This window comes from Pseudorasbora parva, chromosome 6 (assembly GCF_024679245.1).
Source record: "Pseudorasbora parva isolate DD20220531a chromosome 6, ASM2467924v1, whole genome shotgun sequence".
NCBI lineage: Eukaryota > Metazoa > Chordata > Actinopteri > Cypriniformes > Gobionidae > Pseudorasbora > Pseudorasbora parva.
Window position 1 is genome coordinate 20,226,937 of NC_090177.1, and position 23,238 is coordinate 20,250,174.

The window sequence follows — 23,238 nt, forward strand, 5'->3', positions numbered from 1 at the left end:
ATATATATATATATATATATATATATATATATATATATATATATATATATATGTATATATATATGTTTTTTCATATATGCACTACCTTTTTTAAAGGCTTGGTGTTGGTAAGAGATTTTTATGCTCATGAAAGAAGCCTCTTATACTCATTTAAGGCTGCATTTATTTGATAAACAATTTAGTGAAAATTGTAATGTGAATTATTATTGCAATTTATAATGCATCTTTTCCTCAGTATTTTCTGATGAATAGAAAGTTAAAACCAGCATTTAATTGAGATATTTTCAAATATCTTTTTCACACGATCCATTTAAGGGCTATATCTTTAAAAATATATATATTTTTCTGTAATGACTGGGAAGGTCATGGAAATTCATTGGACATAAGGTGTGGGAACCTTGTAATACAGAAGAGTGCAGCCTATTTTAGTTTAAAACTGAAATCATTAGCATGTCATCTTCATTAAGGGTTGTGCTGGAGTAGTCCTGCTCTTTTGCTCGCTTAATGAGTACCAGCGGGGGACGACTGCAAGGCTTGCAGCTTCTCATTCAACCAAATTACTTATTACCCCGATTCATCACCGGGCTGTCATTTGTGCACCTGAACCCCATGCACTGTACAAGCGGAAGATGGAAAAGCTGCTAAAAGCTGGCATGACCTCCAACAATGAGGTCAGATTGAGATTTTCAGTGTTTTAGGTCATTAGCTGTGTTTCTCATCCTTAGTGTTTGTTTTGGAGTCCTGCATTAAGTAAGCTCAGCTGCTCTGTTCTTTAGTGCTTATAATCTAATATGCTCAAGATATCATGGGGTCAGTGAGCATGTGGTGTTTGAGGTTGTACTAGGTGGTGAATTCTGCACACTTGAGGTTGATTTTATGAGTGACACCTGTCAAACTCACTCTTCCCTTCTCTGCCCCTCCCTTTCTAGCTCTGAAGTAAGACTGCTTTGTGGTCATTAGTGCTGCACTCAGCAGGCTTGCAGTAGCCAGACTGCTTGCCTCAGCATTAATGTTTGATTTTTTTTCCCCTCTTCTGGTAGGCGATAGAGTGATGGGCCTGCATCCTCACAAGGCCCTGCCAATCTGCTCCCGTATACAGCCACTATCATCTACCAATTACAGTCAGCCTGGGAAGAAAAACTGCATCGTTAATAGAGACTGACGCACGGCTGAACTGTGTATCCGCATGGCATTGTGAATGCTTGTATTTAGCAGTTCCACTTTTTAAATGGTGGCTTGCACACTTTTAAGCTACAAAGAGTTTAAATAAAAGGATGAAAATGGCCGGCTACCGTTTCACCCCACGCTTTGTGCTGAGCTACAGTGATTTCCACTGGTGCGCCACTAAGAATAGTACCGGTTAAGGCTTTTTGTGAGGAAGTTTCTTTTGAACGGGGGTGGTGCTGAATGGCAGCATTGGGGATAAAAGACCTTTGTTGGACAAAGGATAGTTTTATAGATGCTGATGGAGCAAGTTGCTGTGTAGAGTTGACTTGGTTACTGGTTGCACAGTGGGCTTTTTTCCTTTTTCCTTTTTTTTTGCTCAAACATTCCCACTGATTTAAACACTGCATGCTTTTTGTGTATTCAGAAGCGATACAGTGATATGATGGAGATTTACACCACCAGTGCCGTGCGACGTGTTACATTTAGATGCGACGGATTTGAGTGCACATGGCTGAACGCAGCACTCTAAAAACAGATCCTCAGCTGTGCAGAAATGCTCCATACTCAACCTCACACACTCTTTACACTCCTCACAAATTGCAGATGAGCTCCAAAAATAAAAGCTCAGGACTCTCCAGTCCACCTGTGAAAATGTGTGAGTCCATATAGAATGTAGGTTCCATTACTTCAGGCCCCTCCTATATGCTAACATGCTAAATGGTCAGTGTGGCAGCTGCGGTCATATCATGTGCTCACACAAAAGCATTTGACCTGACGCTTTGAGCTTTAAGCTAAAAACCGATTTTTAATGTTACAATAAAATGATTCACTATTATACTGAGTCAGCTGAGTTGTTTCAGCTTTTGCTTATATGTTGAAATGGGTATAGAAGCAGAGCTGAATCGCTTGAGCATGTCAGACTGGACTTTGCTGTCAATAAAGTGTTCCTATAGCGGTCATGACCTTTGCTGATGCAATTCCAGTTAACAGATACAAAAATAACAGTCAGTGAGTGTCTTAAAATTTCCACAAAATTGCAGCACAAATAATACATTTTGATAATATAATATTTGACATAGTCTCTTTGACAGCTTCATGGTAGTCTGATCTAGGCTCGGACACTACAGTTAATGTCTCTGTACTGATTTAAGTTGAAAAATATGCATATCTATAGTTGTGAAATTCAATTTAACAACCACTAAGTTAACAGCCACCGATCAATAATTTTTTATAAATGTCCACTAATCTGAAGCATAAGTTATACATTTTGATACTACCAGTCAAATGTTTGGGTTTTTTAAATGTTTTTGAAAGAATTCTCATCATTTATTTGATCAAAAATACAGTCATATTGAGAAAATGTATTACTATTTAAAATCTGTTTTAATATCTTTTAAAATATAATTTATTCCGGTGATATCAATGCTGAATTTTCAGCATTATTACTCCTGTCTTAAGTGTCACATGGCCCTTAATATAATGATTTGGTGATCAAGAAACATTTATTATCAATGTTGGAAACAAAATGTCTTGCTTTCTGTGCAAGATTATTTTTTGTGGATTATTAGGATTATTTATTGAATACATTTTTTTTATTTCATTATTATTATTATTATTATTATTATTATTATTATTATTATTATTATTATGAAATTATGAACGGTAGTGTATGTCTGCAAGTGTCAGCTTAGCAGATACAAAAATGAGTTTGAGATCTTGAATTGTCTAGAAATGTCTTGTTTGGATTAGAATTAGAATTAGAGGTCCATAATCCATTATGTACCATAATATAGTGTTTACCATATATCTAGTGATTAGAATTTTAGGGTCAGGAGTAATTTAGCAATTTTGACCAAAATAAACATCTTCACACTAATTCCCTCAGGGACTAGCCTAGCTTAGCCTCTGCCAGTGCCTTGCCCTCCACTACAACCAGCTCTCTCTCTCTCTCTCTCTCTCTCTCTCTCTCTCTCTCTCTCTCTCTCTCTCTCTCTCTCTCTCTCTCTCTCTCTCTCTCTCTCTCTCTCTCTCTCTCTCTCTCTCTCTCTCTCTCTCTCTCTCTCTCTCTCTCACACACAGAAAAAGAATACAAGCCTGCACTCCAAGCATGATTGGTCAGCTGCCCCCACCCCATAGCCCTCCTCTCATTCTCTCTTTCTCTCTCTCTGCTTAAATAGTTTTAACAAAAAATAGAGAGAGAGGTAGAGAGAGGGGGATGGGGAAACTTGGGGGAGGGTAATTGTGTGTGTATGTGTGTGTGTATGTATGTGTGTGGGTGCTCTGTTGTCACTGGTTGGGAGAGAGCGAGAGGGAGAGAGAGAGAGAGAGAGAGAGAGACAGGGAGAGCGAGAGCGAGAGACACAGAGAGAGTTGAGTCGTGTCCCATATGTGGAAAAAAGCATAGTACTGCACACACGAGCCTGTCTGCTCCAGGGATTATCTAACAGCTTTTGAATCTGATGTGGAAATGCAGGCATGAGTAGGTGAGTCTACCTTCACTATTAAACTGGACGCTTTGCTGCTGCTGTTCTTATCTGAAGCTGTAAATGATTAAAAGTCTTAATTCTGCATGGCACTGACTGTCCTGTCCTCTACTTTTCCTGATAGCCTGTACTACTTCTTCACTCTGTTTCATTGAATTCTCCCTCCTTTAATGTGAAACAGCTTCTTCTGCATTCCCCGCACTGCATGCAGGTGTCGGCTTTTAAGCAAACCATTATTGATGTCTGCATGTGTGTGCATGAGTTTGGTATATAGATGTGTCAGGCTTCGTTCTCAGCAAGTTACGAGATTGTTTATTTAGGATAGTGTTTCAGTCAGTGATCAAATAAATGTAAAAGCTCCATGGTAAGTTTAAAATATTGTAAAAGCATTATCCTGCAATAAAGTTTTTTTTTTCTGTCCTTAATTTAGTCTAACAATATTAGTTTTACACAGTTTGTATTTTTTGTCTCAAAAACAGCAGTTACATGAACTGTAAGAGAACATACGTATATAAAAGTATACGATATTAACTAGTTTCACACAATTTCTTTTTTTTCTGTAAGAGAACATCAAAATAAAAAATATATTAACTATGTTATGCAATTTTAAATGTTTGTATCAAAACCTATATGTGCATAAACCTATACATAAACATATACTATATTAACTAAGATTCTTTAGTGTATTATGGGTTCATCGCTCATTTACAGGTATATATGTTAACTTTACCAGATTCAATTTTAAACTGTTCATTAAATCACTAGTGTGATTTAAAAATATATTACACATTAAGAAAAATAAATATCATGTTTAGCATATTTTGTAATGAATGGTGTGTCAGTTGCCATTTCATTTCCTAAAAGCAGGGCTGGACGCCACACTGTTTGACTAACATTATTATGTAATATTTTTCATTCATGTGTGAGCTTTCCTACACGCTCACTTGAGAAGGAATGACGCTGTCCTTTGGGATACACCAAACAAATTGTTCATGCTGCATTTTTAGATATACTAGATTCACTAGATATTAGATTTGGATTTGGATTTATTTTTTAAAAATTCATTAATATTTGTAATTTCAGAAACTGATTTTCTGTCACTAATATGCTTCAATAATATTTTAAAAACGAATTTATATACTTTATAAAACTTATATATAATTATATTTATTCAAATATATAAATAAATAAAAACAAAATTATATAGATATAAATAAATATATATTATTCTTTTTGTGATTGCCATTATACAGTAGTTGTTTTTTATATGTCTTATTATTTTTGTGATTGTCATTATACGGCAGTAGTTTTTTTTTAATGTCGTTTTTAATTTAATTTTTTAATATGTCTTCTGTTTAATATCTTTTTTTTCTCATACAAAAAAGAGATAATTGAGCCAGGACTCGTGTGTGGCAAGGGATGAAATGAGCTTAATTTTGTGAAAGCATGCACTCTGGTTGCTGTTATGAGGCGAGGGAAACAGCTATGGTATGCATGGTGCTTTTTGTCAGGGAGATTTAGAAAGCCCTCTTTAGAAGCTGGACACAACCATACAATCAGCTTAATGCCTGTGTGCAGGCGCTTAATGAATACCCCTGTGTGTGTTCAGCCCACAGTGAGAGTCCCTGTGTCCAGGACTGTTTCACTCTTGTCTAAAATTTAGATGAAGCCTTAGAGGGCCTTACATTTTAGGTTGCACACTAAGTTCGCATTTATGCATCATAAACTTGTTTGTTTACATTTAAAAACAATCACATGGATTATGCAGTGCAGTGTATGCGTTTATGATGACCATTCACCCCTCCTGTTCTCCTCCTCCTCTTTTTTTTCTTCAGGAACACGTTTATAGAGTCCCAATGCGAGTAGAGGCCAGCGATGGACTACAGCCGTACAGACGCTAACCTGGGTTTCCCCGCAGAAGTGTTACCGTAATCGAGACCAGATCCGCAGAATGCTGAGTCCCATTGTTCCCTATAGTAAGTGTAACGTTTTTGAATGCAATGAATAACTTACTGTCAACTCTAGACATCCCAACGGTTACTTAGGTATTTGGTTTGTTGGTAAACCAGTTTGAACAATGCTGCATTTTAGAAAAAAAATGTCTCAGATGCTCACCCCAGTGTCCTCATCACTATGTTTTAAGTCACATTATTGGCTGTGAAAATACCCAAAGTATATGTCATGGTTGGTATGACAGGTGTGGGGGTGAGCTGATGGCTCTACCAGCAGAAACCCTGTGGTTCTGCCAGTGTCATCCCATGATGATTACCCACCAGTGTCCAGCTTACTAGTATAGTTACTTCCTCTATCGCTGTCCTTTTCTGTCTCTGTATTTCTTTCTCTTCTACTCTGCCTCCCTTTCTCCAGCTCTCTTCCCCCTCCTCACTGTTCTCAACTGACTTAATAACTGACGTGTCCAGTTTTAGCCCCCATTCCTCACCCCCCCTGCCAGGCTTCATTTGAGCTCTGCGCTCGCCCTCTCCAAAACAGCATTGTTTGTAGGCCAGCATGGGGTTTCTTCCCCCAGTTCTGCCTGAAGAGATGCTTTTTTCTCCACTCTTTAGCTCTTCTTCTCTGTGCTATATAGGCATGACAGTTACATGAAAAGAAGGAGGGAAATCAAACTAAAGGACCAAGGCACCTCAATTTCAGATGTAATCATGTATTAATGAGTTGCCAGCTTGAATACATTTCAGATGGCTTGCTAGGTTGTTGCAGCAACCAAATAGCATTGATGGTTAATATGGTGTTATAATAGCATTTAGCGAAACATTCAGAGGACCTTTGTCATATGTGCCAATGGAATTACTTTTTGTGTTTGTTCATGCAAATAGTTTTCTATTTTCTGAATTCTCTACACATTTTACAAGACAGAGAAAATTGTCTTGTAAAATGTGTACAGATGAACAGAAGACCTTTTTTCTTTCAGTATAATCAGCACGAATAATTCCACATTTCCTTAGAAACTAGTTAGGTCATCAGAATGAGCACAAGGAAGTATTTTTATGTATATTTAGTTTCTCTGTTGCAAATTCTCTAAGATCAGTCTTATCTTGTCAAGAGATATGAACATAATGGCGGACAACAAACCTTTTCTCAAGTTTGATGTAATTTATTTGATTTGAATTATATACTTAAAAAATTATATAACTTAAAATAAATCTATTGAAATATATAAATACAAATTTCTAATATATTTAAAAAATATATTTTTAAATAAATCAAACATTCAGGTCAGTAAGATGAATATGAAATAAGAAATTAATACTTTTATTCAGCTAGGATGCATTAAATTGGTCAAAAGGGACAGTAGCAAGACATTTATGTTATATAAGATTTCTATTTCCTGAAAAGATTATCCTTAAAAATGTATTGCAGTTTCCACAAAATTATTAAGCAGCACAACTGTTTTCAACATTGATAAAAAATACGTTTTTACAGAAAAAAATTACATTTTACAATATATTAAATTAGAAAACATTTATTTTTTATGGTAATAATATTTCACAATATTTTACTGTATTTTTGGTCAAATAAATATACCTATGGTGTGCGTGAGTGTGAGTGTTCTTTTTTAATTAATTCAAGTTTGTATATAAATTATTGATTGATTGATTGATTGATTGATGGATTCATTTATATTTATAATTTGTTATGAAAGTTCTGTCTTTCTTTGTATAATGACTCATAAAATGGTTTAAAATCTGAAGCAGTTTTCTCTTTAGTCTGTCTCTCTTTGCAGACTTTATTTTAAAAAATGTCACAAAGCCCTGTCAGAATATTTTGAATTCTCTGAAGATCTGTAAAGTTTTTGTTTGTGTGCACACACCTCTTAGCCACTGATTTTAGGTGGCTAATGTCACCGATCCTGATTTTCTAGTTCTGCAGCATGCATTTAGATTTTGGAACTGATCTTTTTGTTTCTAAAATTTGATGCTTGACTGTGCATATATATGTGCGTGAATGTTTCCCTTAGTGTCTAGTGTGATATTAGGACAGCACACAAAGGTGTTAGATATCCCTCCTGTTTACCTTTTGAGCTTTTAAAGCCAGGCAAATTCCTTTTCCTCCCCGTCGTTACCAGTCCTGATATGTCCTTTCTGTTCATTCTGCCTCATAATTCGGCTGCGCCGGAGCCAGGTGAATGTAGGTCAGCTTATGTGGTATATATGTGAATAGTGTCACATCCATGCTGGAATTTTCTTTGTGGAGCAACTGAACGTTTCTGACATCAGTGTTTATGTTTGACTCAAGAGGACAGGCATTTTTGTTTGATGCCTGTCACATGCAATTACATATACCTTCCTTGCATCCACAAACAAAAGTGTTGCATTGATGAGCATGTAGGAACCGCAAGCTGAAGAGGTTCAGAGCCAGAACTGAAGGAAATCTGAGAGAGATTCCTGGGGCCATGGATACTCCTGGAGGGATTTGGTGCAAAGAATCTGTAATCTGCACTTCAAACACACCCTTAAATCAGTCCCAGGCCAGCAGCCCATGAGTGCTCTAACTCTTGTTGCTTGGGGGCCCTGCTGTCCAACATATTCGTTGTATAAAGAGAAACAAGCATAGCCTCAGCTCTCTCGCTTTATGACCTCATTTCTTCCCTTCTCCACACTAAAGGCCTGGGCAGATGAAGCACTCTAATTGCATCTGTTAAGTCATTAAGGCTTTGAGTTCGGTCTATAGGAAAGGGCACGTTGGATGCCGCAGAAGGAGAGATTAACAACGAGCATCCAACACATCTATTCTAATGAGAGCGACAGGGTGAATACGGCTCTGGAGAGGCATGCGGACCCTTGAGTAAACAGGCAAGGTGCTGAAGTGTTTGTGTGAATGAGCACGGGGTCATTAGCGTTGGGTGTGAATGGACTTTAATTAGCCCGCAGTGCAGTCAGTGAGATGGAAGAGAAGCAGCGGCCATAGGAAAAGCAGCTTAGAGATACACATTCGGCCTGGGACCCCCCTGCTCATCTCACCATCGATGAAAACAGTTCATTAAGCCCGTTGCTGCCACAATTAGGCTTCCAATTAAGGCCCGGTCTTCTGAGGGTTATTGGGCATCAAACTTGCAATCGCTGCTCCAAGATATCCCTCAGAGGGCTTGTCCGTGGTTCTCTAATTAAAGGTTTAGTTCACTCAAAAAGAAAAATTGTGCCCTTATGACTTTCATTATATGAACAAAACTGGTTTAAACATTCTTCAGAATATCTTCAGCCTTCCTGTAGTTCAAAGAGTAGAGCATGGCGCTAACCTGGCAGAGTTCAACGATTCCCAAGGAAAGCAAAAACGAATTAAATGCAATGGCAGTCGCTTTGGATCGAAGCATCTGCCAGATGCATACATGTAAATATAAGGTCTTACTGGTCTGGAATTATATGAGGGTAAATTACAGAATTTCTGATTTTGGTTGAACTATTCATTTAATCTGGAGCAAGTTTTTCCAAATCAGGCATTTGCGTAACATCAGTATATGTCTGATCTGTTGTCAGCAAAGTCAAGAAATGCATACTATATGTCCTGCATTCAATCCAAATCCTATCTGTGTGTGTACACACAGAAAATCCCAACACGTTTGTAGGGTTATTAAATAAAGCAGCCAGGGATTTCGAGAGAGGGCACTGATACACAGTCCAGGAACTCTGGTAGGGGGCAGGGTGAAAAGGAGAGGGGGGAGAAATTGGAAGAAGGGGATGGAGGAGAACAGGGGGAGATGGAGGAGAGATTGGGTAAGGGGGACAGATGGAAGGGGGTGATTGGTCATCACAGAGGCCTAAGGACAGCTGTTCTTTGATATATTAGTGGACACAATGACCTAAACCTGGCCTGCGGCCGCAGAAAATAGGAACCCTGTTTTTCTTAAAGGGGAGGGGTAACAGGCATTTGGCCATTTGTGGACAAAAATTAGCTGGTCAGGGGGATGGGGATGTTGTTTCTCAAATTATGAGCATCTAATTATTCATTCAAATCACTGAGGCTATGTGTTTTGCTCATTTTAGGTCAAAATATATTAAAATGTACACGTGTTCTTTCACAAATTATACATTGATATTGCACTTGACAACATGGCACTTTCATTTTTCCTTCATGTATTGATTTTATACTTAAAGGAAAAGACGTAGACAATTTGAAATGCACAAATGTTTAAATATGTAATAATTTCTAAGGAATAAGTTTTCCATGAGTAATAGCCTACATTATGTAATGCATTTGTCAGAAGTACTGATTTTTCATTTTTCTCACACTGTTGATGCTCCGTATTTCCTTTAGTCATCATTAACATGAACCCACGGATTGCAACACTTACTGTGTCCCAAAAGGCAAAGCAATAAGACCTTCAAAGCTGAGAGATTATGGACTGCAGCCCACATGGATGACTAGTGAGAAAGAGAGGGAGAGAGAGGAGAAAAAAAATCAGATCATTCACTGCCACTCTAGCAGATAGGCTCCTTCCTCTTGGGACCCCACGGGGCCTGGCTGAAAAGAGCCATGGCGTCTGGCCGTGTGCAGGGGAGCAGGTGTTAAAACTCGTAAGGCCCACTGCCTCTTCTGCTATTACATCTTTTTAGGCCCATGAAAAGGGAGCAGATGAACAGAAAGAAAGAGTAAGAGAAAGAAACAGAGAGATCATGTTAACCACACTGCTGTAACTAATGCATCACTTCATAAAAATTGTCAGAGTTATGCCCTATTATGCATGCCTTGTAAATTATGAGGAGCTGTTGTCAGGATTTTTGAAGAAGGACCTCACACTACTTTCCTTTTCATGTTCTGATCTGGCCTCATCCAGAACCATAACATATTTTCACAAGACATCATTATTGATGTTTTTTGTTTAGTTGGTGTGCATCACCATTTTGTGTGCCTACTGTATGCCTTTTTTCTGACACAGGGACACTTTTTTCACATTTTTTAAAACTATACTTTTTAGTGTGTGCTTTTTATATATATTGAAATATAGAATGTGGAGATATATTTCATGTATATTGAAATATAGAACTATCTCTACTTATTTATTTGGAGTTGAATGAAAAATAAAAAGTACCAACGCCGTACAGCCTGAAGAAAGAATGGATTTTAAATAACTATCGTAAAGGCTTTTCATGACTTTAAAGTGCCAAGTGGGCTTACATCATTGACATTTTGCAGTTCCTCTGCCTAAAGCATTGATTCAGAGACGTCTGTATACGGAATACAAATCAGCTGATGATTAGAACGCAGGGTGCCATCTTATCTGCACTGAGGTGATTAATTCATGTAAACACAATCCTCCCTCCGCAGTCTTTTCAACCAGATCTACTCTTTCTCATCTTTCTCCCTCTCTCTCCCTCCTTCATCTTTATTCTCTCTTGAAAGAGCCCTTCTTTTGTGGCATCTGCGTTCTTCAAAGGGAGTTCCAAACATACCAGCACTGTGGGCTGAAGTTTCAGGACATAATTTCTAACAGGATGCTCACTGTTTAACTTCTTTTCGGTTGTTTTGATGTTTAACTGACAGAAAGTGCTAGTAATTAATCAAATTCTCAGGACTGAGCAATCCTGTATGTGTGTGTTGTTATTTCTAGTTGCATCCCTCTAAAGTTGTCTCTTATTTCAACAGTGTTAGGGTAGCTGAATGCGTACTCTTTACAATTACATTATTCTCTTAAACAGGGTTTGTAGGATTTTTAAATATGCAATGAGGGGGTGTCTTTAATAGATAAACCTACTTAAATCTATGTGTGGGGTTTAGGGAATGGGTGTCCACAATAATACCTGATTGGATTGATTCCGCCTGCTCCTGTTTACAACTGGCCTCTGTGCAATCTGCCTGGTTTAATGGCCCCGTGTCCCAGAAGGCTTGTTGCATCCATGTAGGTTTTGTTCCTCAGGGCAGGAAAACAAAAGTGACGCGGCCTGAAAGTGCACACGGACCCCTGGGGAGCTGTGAAAAGCTGAGCATCCTCCAGCAGCCGGGCCTGCTCGGCTCTCGCATTGCAGAACCTTCTGCTCCGGAAAAGTGGCCGAGCCATAACTCATAACTAATATTTTGGTTATCCTAACTTTTTTAAATCTAGAATTGGTTTATTGAAACCTACTGATATTCACTATTATTAATTTGTTTGGTTCCACATATATTTGTGAAATATCAAGATGGTGCACACAAACAAATACACACGCACATCTCAAAAGGAACCCTCAATAAATCCCAGGACTGCACAAAGGCTGTCAGCACACTGCTACTGAATAGATTAATAAGATTTCCATAATTAGGCAGGCCTCTGACAATAGGATCCCTCAGCTTTTGTCTCAGGACCAACAGGATTGTCAGGCCAGGAGGACGTCTGCTGGATGGGCTGTGCAACAATGGGCACACAGACAGTAAGGCGACCAGTGGAAACATCTGTCTCCTAGCCAGCCTCAGACTCGCACAGAGCCACCACAGCAAGCCACTCGTTGCGGCTCACACAAAGCAATGGCCAGGCTCGTCTGTTTACGCTTCTCCTGTTTACACCTGTTAATGATGTGTGATTAGAACTGGTCCGGTGGCTATAATTTAGGTTTATGTGTCCATGTTGAGACACAAAATTGAGATACAGCGGCACTTTCTCCAACACTTATGCTCTTAATGTCCTTTGCCTTTTGGTTTATCTATCTTAATTACCTGTTCAGTTAAGTATCTCCTTTATAAAATTATTATTGTTTAAAGGTGCACTTGAAATGAATCATTTATGAGTGCCTGCAACTAGTGCATTTTTACAATGGTATCACAGTAACTAAACATTTTCCTTAAAAGTATTAGACGGCTGCTAGTATAACAAATATAAAAGTATTATTTTGCACTTCTGATATTTAATTTTATTAGTTAATATTAATATTATTACTATTAGATAATAGTATTAAATCGTTGTGTTATTATTATTATTATTAAATCATTATTTTACTTTATTTTACATTGCATAATTTCTCATTATTGTACGTTATGCTACAAATACTTTAGCAAGATAAACGTACAGTTTTTGTACATTAAATTTATAACCTTAATATGTTACTTGGGATCGAGAAAACAGGAGCTTGATGTTTGTATAATCTTAATGAGAACACTCTTTTTTCTTATGTGACTGTGGATATATATATATATATATATATATATATATATATATATATATATATATATATATATATATATATATATATATATATATATATATATATATATATCACTCTCTTTTGACATATTATATAAATTATTTCTTAGTTTTATACTGCCGTTTATTGACTGGAATGAATAGTGGTCATTCCTACTTCTACCAGTGTAATTGGACCATCTATTCTCAAATGCCCAGAACGAGTTTATTTCAGCAGCTGTGGTGATTTTAAATAGAAGCACAGATTAAATCACATCTAGATTATTAAATTGTCCCTGCTGAGGCGTAGCTCTAATTGCAGACCAGTTCATCTGTGGTTGATTTCATGCTAATGAGTAGTAATGTTGTCACGCTACTGGAATTTTTTTAACTTTGATACTATACCTTAAAAAATATAAATATTTGATAACATTTTGGATACCATGGGTTAAACTGTTGTATATGCTGTCATAATTATATTTTTATGATGTCATAATGTTTGATAATTTGGGCAATTTTGAGGCAATAGCTTACACACAGCATAGGGGAGCTTTATTTGAGACTGAACTTTACCCCAAAAAAGGCACGTAACCAGTCAACTTGCTGTCAGAGGGAAGAAAGAGTAAGAATATGCAGCTGATATCGGTGTATCAATACTGCATATTGGAAATGTTTTATTGGTATAGTTTCAGGTAGTTCAGTATTTGTACATATCGAAATAGCCATATTTTTGACAATACTAATGGGTAGCACTTCCTCTTCCTCTTGAAGCAATCTGACCCAAATAGCACTTAAATGCCCAGTTTGGAAGCAAATTTTTTTTTTCTTGTGTCTTGGTGCAAACACACGCACGTGTATATTGATGGAGTGGACAGCAGTTTGGCCCCTGAATCACTTCCCTAATGTCAAGCCCCATCCCCTCACATAAACTCATGCGCGTGCATGCACATGCACACACGGCGGCCGGAGCGCCTGCTGTCCACTCCCCCTCCTCCTCTCCTACCCGTTGCAGGTTTTATGAGCTCCCCTGGGCTGCCATCCATCTCTGTCGCACACTGGCCCCATTATTCTGCTCCATACAGCACTTCACAAACCAGCCTGCAGATGGGATTGTCCTGCTGGACATACACTGTTTCTGCTGACTGGACAATGACCAAATGCTTTACCTGTGATTACCTTGTTTACATATTCTGAGTCATTTTTGTGTTTTATCTTGTAATTATATAAGAATTAAGGGGTAAGGTGTTAGTTTAGACGTGAAGAACTTGAGGGTCTAGAGATGAATATGAAGGACATGGTAATCCAGTGGCCATCTGCTCTGTTGGTGTGCTCTTTTGGAATAAATAGCAGGCGTAATCTGAAGACACACATGGGAAGGTTTGGCAACGGGAGGGGTGAGAGTTTGAGAAACAGAAAGAGCACACAAAGGAGGAGGGCCAAGTTTTTGGGAGAAAAAAAGTAAGGGGGAACATAGCATACAGAACTGAGGCTTGATTTAAATGGCAATAAAACAGCAGCTTGCACACACTGACAGAAGTCTGAATATCAAATCATCACTTTCTCATCAAATTGCAACCCACGATGAACATTTGCAGTTTATTCCATTTACCTCCCCGTTTCCCTCTGTAGCCCTCACCCCAGGGCTGATTCCTGACAGTTCAATAATGCCAAGCTATGTGTGGAATTTAGCTAATGCCTCTGGAAGGAGCAGTTGCAGACCCTCATGAAATGGCTGGTTTTAAAGTTATTTTCTGCTCCATAGAATTCTCAAGACCAAGAAAAAATGCACTTCTTATTGAAGTATTAAGATCTTTTTACAATTAACAGGCATAAATTATGCATACCCCAAATAATTAACATTTTTATTTGTTATGGTCCATTTTAGAATTAATTTCTAGTGTCTTGTTCTAGTCTCTTTAAACTGTGATGCTGTCATACGTGTATTGCAATTTTAGAAGCACAGAAAAGCTCTGAACAAAGGAGATTGCTTTATGAGGTGGAAAGGACAGGGCGGAGACTGGATGTGGACATTTTTTATTGAGGTTTATTTTCTACTCCTCATGTATTAAGAACCCCTTAGAATTAGGCCAGCATAATTAATCACAGGAAAGCTGTGCTGGAGATAGCCTGAGGAAAGGGCATTCCACACTCCCAATGCTTCGTGGGAAGTGGCCAATGAATAGCACAACTATTTTGTCCACCCATCCCAACCCCCTTTTTCCCCATATTTGTCCCTCCCTCTCCCCCTCTGTTCCTTCTCTCTCTCTCTTTCCCTCCTTCTGTCAAGCTGGCCATAGAGGCCTTTTGGAGAATTGCTTTGTGGATGGACTGTGGTGGTGGGAGGGGATGTATTGAGGGAAACATGCGCAGGGTGATAACAGTTTCTCCTCTGGGAGAACTGCAGATGACAACACAAGGCTCCTACATGGCTGTGAGCTTGAAAGGAGCAAATTCACAGCCCTTCTCTTTTATACTTAGTGCAGAAAAAAAGACTCCCTCTGTTGGGCATGCCCCACAATCATCCATCATTTGTCTTTAGTCATTTTGAATAGTCTTCTAATTCTTAAAATTCACTATATCCATCCAATACTGATTTGTGAATGCTTGAAATGTACTAATAAACTTTGTTATATAGCAAATTCTTGCATAATCTGACTATCATCATTGCTATCTCCGGCAGGCCTATTGAAGATGCACTGGAACCCGGAGCATGCCCAGCCCCTGAGCCAATGGCCTGAGCAGCATTTGGACGTGTCCTCCACCACCTCATCCCCTGCCCACAAGTCTGAGCTCTACCCCAGCCGTAGCCGCGGCTCCTACAACTACGCCTGGGCAAATGACGACATCTCAGCCCTTACTGCCTCCAACCTGCTGAAGCGCTATGCTGAGAAATACTCTGGCATGCTAGACTCACCATATGAACGCCCTGCTGTGGGTGCATATCCGGAGCCTGGAGCCTTTGGGGCTCTCAATGGAGGCCAGAAAAGCGAACTGGAATCATGGCCTCTCACGCACAGCACTGATGGGGCATATTCCTTAGTGCCTCCTTCATCTCATGACGGTCTCTCTGGGCCAAAAGTGGTTCCCACATCAGCTGGCCCACCAGGCTCTGGTAATGTGTCAGCTGTTAACAGCAACCTTTCAGACTCGGGCTACAGTGGGAGCAGCTCCTGCAGCGGGCCCCATTCCAGTGACTATCCCCCCAGTTACAACGGCACCTACCTCTCATCAGGGTACTGTCCCCAAACCAGTTCAGCACTTCCACCAACCTCATTACATGCCCTTCAGCCAAACCCCACACTTCTCCCAAATTACACACCTTCTGCGCCTGTATACAACTACCCCCCTAGCACCTACCCTCACCAGACTAGCCTTGCTCCTAGCTATACCCACCCAACAGCCCCTTACATCCCTTCGGGCATAGCTGCCCCCTCTCCACTACCCTCAAGACCCACAGTGGTTGGTGGAAGCTATGGGTATCAGAACAACAGTTTAGGCGCCTCAGAGCCTGTGGGCTCTCTAAAGAGAAAAGCATTTGAGATGACCCTAGAGGACGAAGATGGAGACAGTTCTCGTTATAGGAAGTATAGCTATGATCTCATGAAATCTGGGGGAGATTCTCCATATGGGGTCACTGATAAAGCTGAGTGTCGTGGAAATGGCTTTGGAACAGGCGGCACAGATCCTCAAGCCTTTAAGCCTAGTAAACCTTCATCTCAGCGAAGCCTAGAAGGAGATGAAGTTGGAAAGTACAGTGGGCTAAAGCCTTTGGTTTCACCAACGTATGGAGCTGCAGGGGACTACAGCCCCTCAGCAGCCATGACTGGGGAGAACGGAGGTGTAGATCAGAGCTTCTCCCAGCATCGTTCTCAGAAGTGCTCCGATCCTATGAAAAGCATGGAGCCCCAAATGCTGGAGCTAGTAAGCCGGGAACTGCAGGATTGCAGTCCAGCTTTGCTTTGGAGTGAACTGGCTGGGAACTGTCACATCAAAGCAGCGCTGGAGGAGGACGTGCTGTGGCCTGTCCTGCGACCCAACCCTGCCATCCGCCCACCCAGAACAGTCCTGCTGTTTGGCCCTCAAGGAGGAGGCAAAACCACACTGGTACGATCCTTGTCATCTCAACTGGGTGCTACCTTCTACAGGCTGAGTGGTGCAACTTTGGCCTCTAAATTGAAAGTAGAGGCAGAGCAACTGTTGATCACTCTGTTCTCGGTGGCAACAGCCCGACAACCTTCAGTGGTGATGCTCAGCGAGGTGGAGTCGGTTGAAGAGGAAGGTCTCAGACAGCAACTGCAGGCCCAGCTAGAAAAGATCCAACATGTTCAGAGCAGCATGGTTCTGGTGGTGTGCACCACAAGACGACCTGATTTGATCAAAGATCCCCTTCTGCGCTGCTTCTCCAAGCGTTATCATATAGGCTTGCCAGATGCGAGCACACGCAGACACGTGCTTCTACAGGCACTGGCTCCCCAAAGCTGCAGTCTGGATGAAAGGGAGATGTCAGCAGTACTGCAGCGTTCAGAAGGCTTCTCCGTCTGGGAGCTGCTGCAGCTCTGCCAGCAGGCTCTGGCATCAGCTTCTGCCTCAGCACCCGTGCCCTTGCACGGCCTCCCTGCATCTCTTACCCTCCAAGACTTTGAAAATGCTTTCTGCAAGGTACATCCTCACAGCACCCCCAAAGAACTAGACACTTGTATGGAGTGGAGCAAGGTTTATAGCCACTGAGAACCTAGTCAGCCACTGGTTGTGGACTGCTACATTTGTTTTTAAATACTTGTTGCAGCCAAAAGAGTGGAACTCATTGAGAAATTACAATTTATGGATGGGAGGCGTTTTGGATTTAATGCATTTAATCTAGGGAACATGCCATGGTGTGTTGTTTTTCTATAAATATACATATACTTTATTTTTTCCCCCAAAGAAATTAAATATTAGGCCTTTCTTGAAGGGCGTTTATTAGTTGCTTGGCTTATCTGATAGAAAATCAGAATTATATTTTGGAATTTCACTGGAATTCCAATTAGCCTTGATCCTGGAATAAACCTGGAGGTTATAGATCACTTGACTTTTCTTGAAAAATACCCCCATTAATTGCAACTCTCAGGATCCTATTTATTGCCAGTCCTCTCCAGTGGTGTTGTATCTTTTGCGTTGATTTACTTTAAAGATCATTTGGTGTTAAAGGGCTTAGGATATATCAAAACTACTTTGTTTTTACCAAAAATGCTCAATAACATTATAATGTCCATGTTACAGCATTCACCAAAAGGTATTTACTGTTATGCAACCTCTTGGGAAAGAAAGCAACAGTATTTTGCAAAATTGATTGTTAGGCCGCGGTCATATCTTGTGCACTTTGTCAAAATGGTCATTTTACCAAAAGAGTATGCGTTGCTACCCAAAAAGTATTAAATCCATAGAAAGTCAGATAATAGAAAGAGACAGGCTTTTACTGTTGGTACACTTCTTTCAGAACAATTTGTTAAAGGTAATAATTTTTCAAATACAACATTATATAAACAACCCATCACATTCCTCACAATCTTGTAAGAGCCTTTGCTCAGGACCCTCAAACACAAAAACAAGCATGGGTCCATTAATGACTTTCTCTCTTCTGCTTTACTCAGTTTATTTTATTAGTATATGTAGTCTTGTTTGAAAATACTCAGGAAGAATTTCTTTACCTCAGAAATTATAACTAAAGAATGTATGTAATCTTAGGGTCTTAGTAGTAAGCATTAAGGTTGGAGGTGAGCAACAGACCTGACACAGACCTGTATACACACTGCATCTGTGCTGTTACCTCTTAGGTGAAACTTGAAAATGCTACCAAGACAAACAATGAATGTAATTCAGGTATTTAGGAGAATATCTGATGCCATAAATCCATGTTTTTAACTCTATATGAAAACATTTTACCTTATCCTTACCCTTTATTTTTGATGTAGATTTTTGATGGAGTGATGATTGTCTTCATGACGTGTTATTGTAGATGGCGAACCAGATTTTGTTGGACAAACTGTTTTTCTAAACAAAGGTACATAGCATATGTCAGTGTCCTTTAAAAATGACCCCTGTGACAACCCAATTGTTTTATGTAATTGGTAGCTAATCATGTGTAATCATTAATTGTTTTATACCATCATGTGTAGTTTGCTCATCGTATAGACAATCTAGATGGAGCAGCCTCTACCAATGTTTTAAAAAAATTCAGCTTTTTTGTCTATAAGGTACACAAAAGCTACATAGGGATCAGATGTCTTCGGATCCCCTCTGCTGAAGAAACTGAGATTTAGTTTATTTATATTTTGTCTGTAGATTGGCTTTTGTGGATTGTTGAATTTCGATCCGCTGTGACATAACAGCCCATGATCACACCTTTACCCCACAGCCCACCCTATCTTACCACAAAGGTTTGTCCCCATGCTTGTTGGCCCTGTACAGCCATGTGGTGAGCTAATTTCCCATCCCCCATTCCTCTATCTTACCACAGCCTTTTGTTGAAGCCATATTCTGAATGATGTCCAGTAACCCTATAGCCCTGTTCGGCTCTTCAAGTACAGCTGGTGGCTTCACTCATGCCATACAGGTCAATCAGAATGACCCCAGGAGCACATATTGATCAGTGCCGAAGAGACAGGAAACTACAGAACCTGGCAGACTCAGGGACACTTAGTGCACAAATGCATTATTTTGTGTTGAAAAATTAAGCACCAATTCTTATACATAAAAACAAAGATACACCGGTTTTATTCTGATAATATAAGTCATATATTTGTCTGATTTCAAACAAGAACACAAAGATACTGAGCAATTTAACAGTTTGTCCAACAAAATTGTCATTATTTAGCTGTTTTGAATCTATTAGTACAGTAACTTTGTTCTTGGATCTTGTTCTTGTACATTTTCTGTAACCATTTCTACCTCATTTTTGCAGCATATTGTACATGAAAATATTTATTTCATGTCTTTTTTGATGTCTGTTTTAAAAATGATAATGTTCTTGAACTGTAATGGTCTACCTCAGAAAAGACTGTATTTTAAGAAAAAAAGTATTACACAATATTAAAGAGAATATGTCAAAATATCTCTCATTGCTCAACTTCCTGTACATGTCAAGACGTGGCAGATCGGAAAAAATGAATTGCCTTCTCTTTACATGCACATGATCTCAAAATATAGGGTCAGTGAAACTAAGATTTGTGGGATATTAAGGGTCATGGGAATAAACCAAATAAAAAATAAAATGATTTGAATACAGGTGAATATTTACTTGTAGCTTCTAAGTATGTCAACATAGAAAGGGATCTTTTCTATAGTTCATTACTATGTTGCTTAATTTCATTCATTGTTTAACACTTAAATACTAATGATTGTGATTGCTTCCTGTTTCAAAGAAAGATGCTCCGTGGTCTAATAGTCCAAAAAGAAAAGCCACATAATCACTCTTATGAAATATAGTTGATTCAAATAGGAATATGGAATTGGCTTAATTATACACTCACCTAAAGGTACAAACACCTGTTCAATTTCTCATGAATGCAATTATCTAATCAACCAATCACATGGCAGTTGCTTCAATGCATTTAGGGGTGTGGTCCTGGTCAAGAAAATCTCCTGAACTTCAAACTGAATGTCAGAATGGGAAAGAAAGGTGATTTAAGCAATTTTGAGCGTGGCATGGTTGTTGGTGCCAGGCGGGCCAGTCTGAGTATTTCACAATCTGCTCAGTTACTGGGATTTTCCACAAACATTTCTAGGGTTTACAAAAAATGGTGTGAAAAGGGAAAAACATCCAGTATGCGGCAGTCCTGTGGGTGAAAATGCCTTGTTGATGCTAGAGGTCAGAGGAGAATGGGCCTACTGATTCAAGCTGATAGAAGAGCAACTTTGACTGAAATAACCACTTGTTACAACCGAGGTATGCAGCAAAGCATTTATGAAGCCACAACACACTCAATCTTGAGGCGGATGGGCTACAACAGGAGAAGACCCCACCGGGTACCACTCGTCTCCACTACAAATAGGAATAAGAGGCTACAATTAGCACAAGCTTACCAAAATTGGACAGTTGAAGACTGGAAAAATGTTTTTTTTCTGTTTAGACATTCTGTTTAGTAAATTTCTGTTTAGACATTCAGATGGTAGAGTCAGAATTTGGCATAAACAGAATGAGAGCATGGATCCATCATGCTGTGTTGGCTGCTGGTGGTGGTGTAATGGTGTGGGGGATGTTTTCTTGGCACACTTTAGGCCCCTTAGTGCCGATTGGGCGTTGAATGCCACAGCCTACCTGAGCATTGTTTCTGACCATGTCCATCCCTTTATAACCACCATACACCCATCGTCTGATGGCTACTTCCAGCAGGATAATGCACCATGTCACAAAGATTGAATCATTTCAAATTGGTTTCTTGAACATGACAATGAGTTTGCTGTACTAAAATGGCCCCCACAGTCACCAGATCTCAACCCAATACAGCATCTTTGGGATGTGGTAGAACGGGAGCTTTGTGCCCTGGATGTGCATCCCACAAATCTCCATCAACTGCAAGATGCTATCCTATCAATATGGGCCAACATTTCTAAAGAATGCTTTCAGCACCTTGTTGAATCAATGCCACGTAGAATTAAGGCAGTTCTGAAGGCGAAAGGGGGTCAAACACAGTATTAGTATGGTGTTCCTAATAATCCTTTAGGTGAGTAATGTTTAGTTGCAACCATTGTCTTAAACTATAGGATATATGTAAAAAACCCACCCCCAACATAACGTTCATTGGGCTCAATCTATTCTTTAAAGTCTGGAGATTAATCTCAAATTTAATATAAAGTGCTGATGATTAAGTCTCTTATTAAGATGAATAATGGAGGGTTACATACATTCCTTGCCCTCCAATCTCTATCTGAAGGATAATTGTTCTACAGTGCCAGTAGAAAAATAATATCCTCCAATTCATCCGCTCAATAACACACTCACCTTGTGGAAGCACAGTTAATAATGATTTTTGAAGGTCAACAATTGCATGCACTGAAAATAATTGTGAATTAAGCTGTCGACTTGCTAAAATATAATTCTTTGAATTATCCCTTGAATATCTTAATACATTGCATTTAAGTGACTATGAAGATAGTTGTTTCAATATCAGTTTTTTGAGCTCTAATAATAATAATAATTCAGGTCAGTTAGAAACAGGAGCAGTTTGCAATTTGGGACCCACTTTATATTTATATAGTGACCTTAGCTACTATGTAACATTTTAATTAATAATTTGATACAATGCACTTATTGTGTACACACATACATACAAAAATACCTGCATGTAATTATGTCTGTAATTAATTTTTGTAGTTTATATTTGTAATTACACAGTTGGCACTTCCCTTACACCTAACCCTACCCTTAATCTTACACACACCACCACACCTGTCCCTAACTCTACCCGTATCCCACCTCAATATCAGCAAAAGTGTTTTGCAATACAATTTGAACACAGTAAGTACATTGTACTTTTTTGATGTAGTACTTAAGGCCACCTAATATAAAGTGGGGCCGCAATTTGTTTACACAATGTTAATGATCACAAAACTGTCCTTACCCAATGTAGTGTTTTGTTTCTGTTTGAGTGTATTTTAAAATTTACTTGAGCAAGAAAAAATTCCCCATCAATCCCTATATCTCTTCCATCATAACCCTCACCATAGCAACCATCCTGAGTGATGTGACCTGGTCAGCTTGAACTCGACCTCTCTGACTCCAGAGCAGAATAAGAATTGACAGAATGACAGTGTAGTTTTAATATTAAGGAAAGGGTAAAAATTACTGTTAAGGTTAGCATGTAAAACAAAATGTTAAGCTACCCAATGGAAGCTCTACACCATATTCAATGCTGTAAAACACAAAGGTGCACATGCATTATAAACCATATATAAATATATACAAATACTTAATATGAATACCTTAATGTATAATGTAAAATCCCAGTTACAGATCCTTTCAAAATACACTTCCATGCTGTGTTAAATAATTTAACCAAATAATATTCATGATTATTGCCATCCATCCTGCATTCTATTTGAACAGACGTGAGCATCAAGGGGTCTGAAGGATGAACGCTGTAAATAGCATTTGTAAAAAATAAAATCCTTGTGCCCCAAGCTAAAGTATATTACAAAGCAGGGAAGTTTAAGTGGTCTTGGCATATAAAAAATAATCATGTCATTTTAAAGGTCTTAAAAACATATTTTTAACATGCAAATGCAGAAGAGTTTTGCCATTTTCATTTCTGCAGTCTGTGCTTTCAGCTGTCTGTTATCCACATATTCAATTTTAGCCTAATATTATGTTTTAAGTTTCTCATGCACAAAAACCATATACATGCACATTATACATCTTGGTCAGAACTGTTCTATTTTGTTGTATTTTAAAACAATTTCACCTAAAGGTAGAAAAGATCATGATGGAAACCAGAGAGTTCAGAT

General features: G+C 38.9%; 1 protein-coding gene across 5 annotated transcripts in view; it reads left to right on the plus strand.

Annotated features, from left to right (window-relative positions):
* Window positions 1–19,936, plus strand: part of fignl2 (fidgetin like 2) — a 73,141-nt gene extending 53,205 nt beyond the window's left edge. For 3 of the 5 annotated variants that reach the window (XM_067446078.1, XM_067446079.1, XM_067446077.1), the window contains 2 exons: window positions 5,486–5,626; window positions 15,437–19,936. In XM_067446078.1, the coding sequence (XP_067302179.1) occupies window positions 5,602–5,626; window positions 15,437–17,484 (2,073 nt within the window). In that variant the 5' untranslated portion in view covers window positions 5,486–5,601 and the 3' untranslated portion in view covers window positions 17,485–19,936. Of the gene's footprint in view, window positions 1–3,478; window positions 3,651–5,485; window positions 5,627–15,436 lie in introns of those variants that run through there. The other 2 variants (XM_067446076.1, XM_067446080.1) reach the window with 2 other exon arrangements.
* The last annotated feature ends 3,302 nt before the right edge of the window (window positions 19,937–23,238 follow it).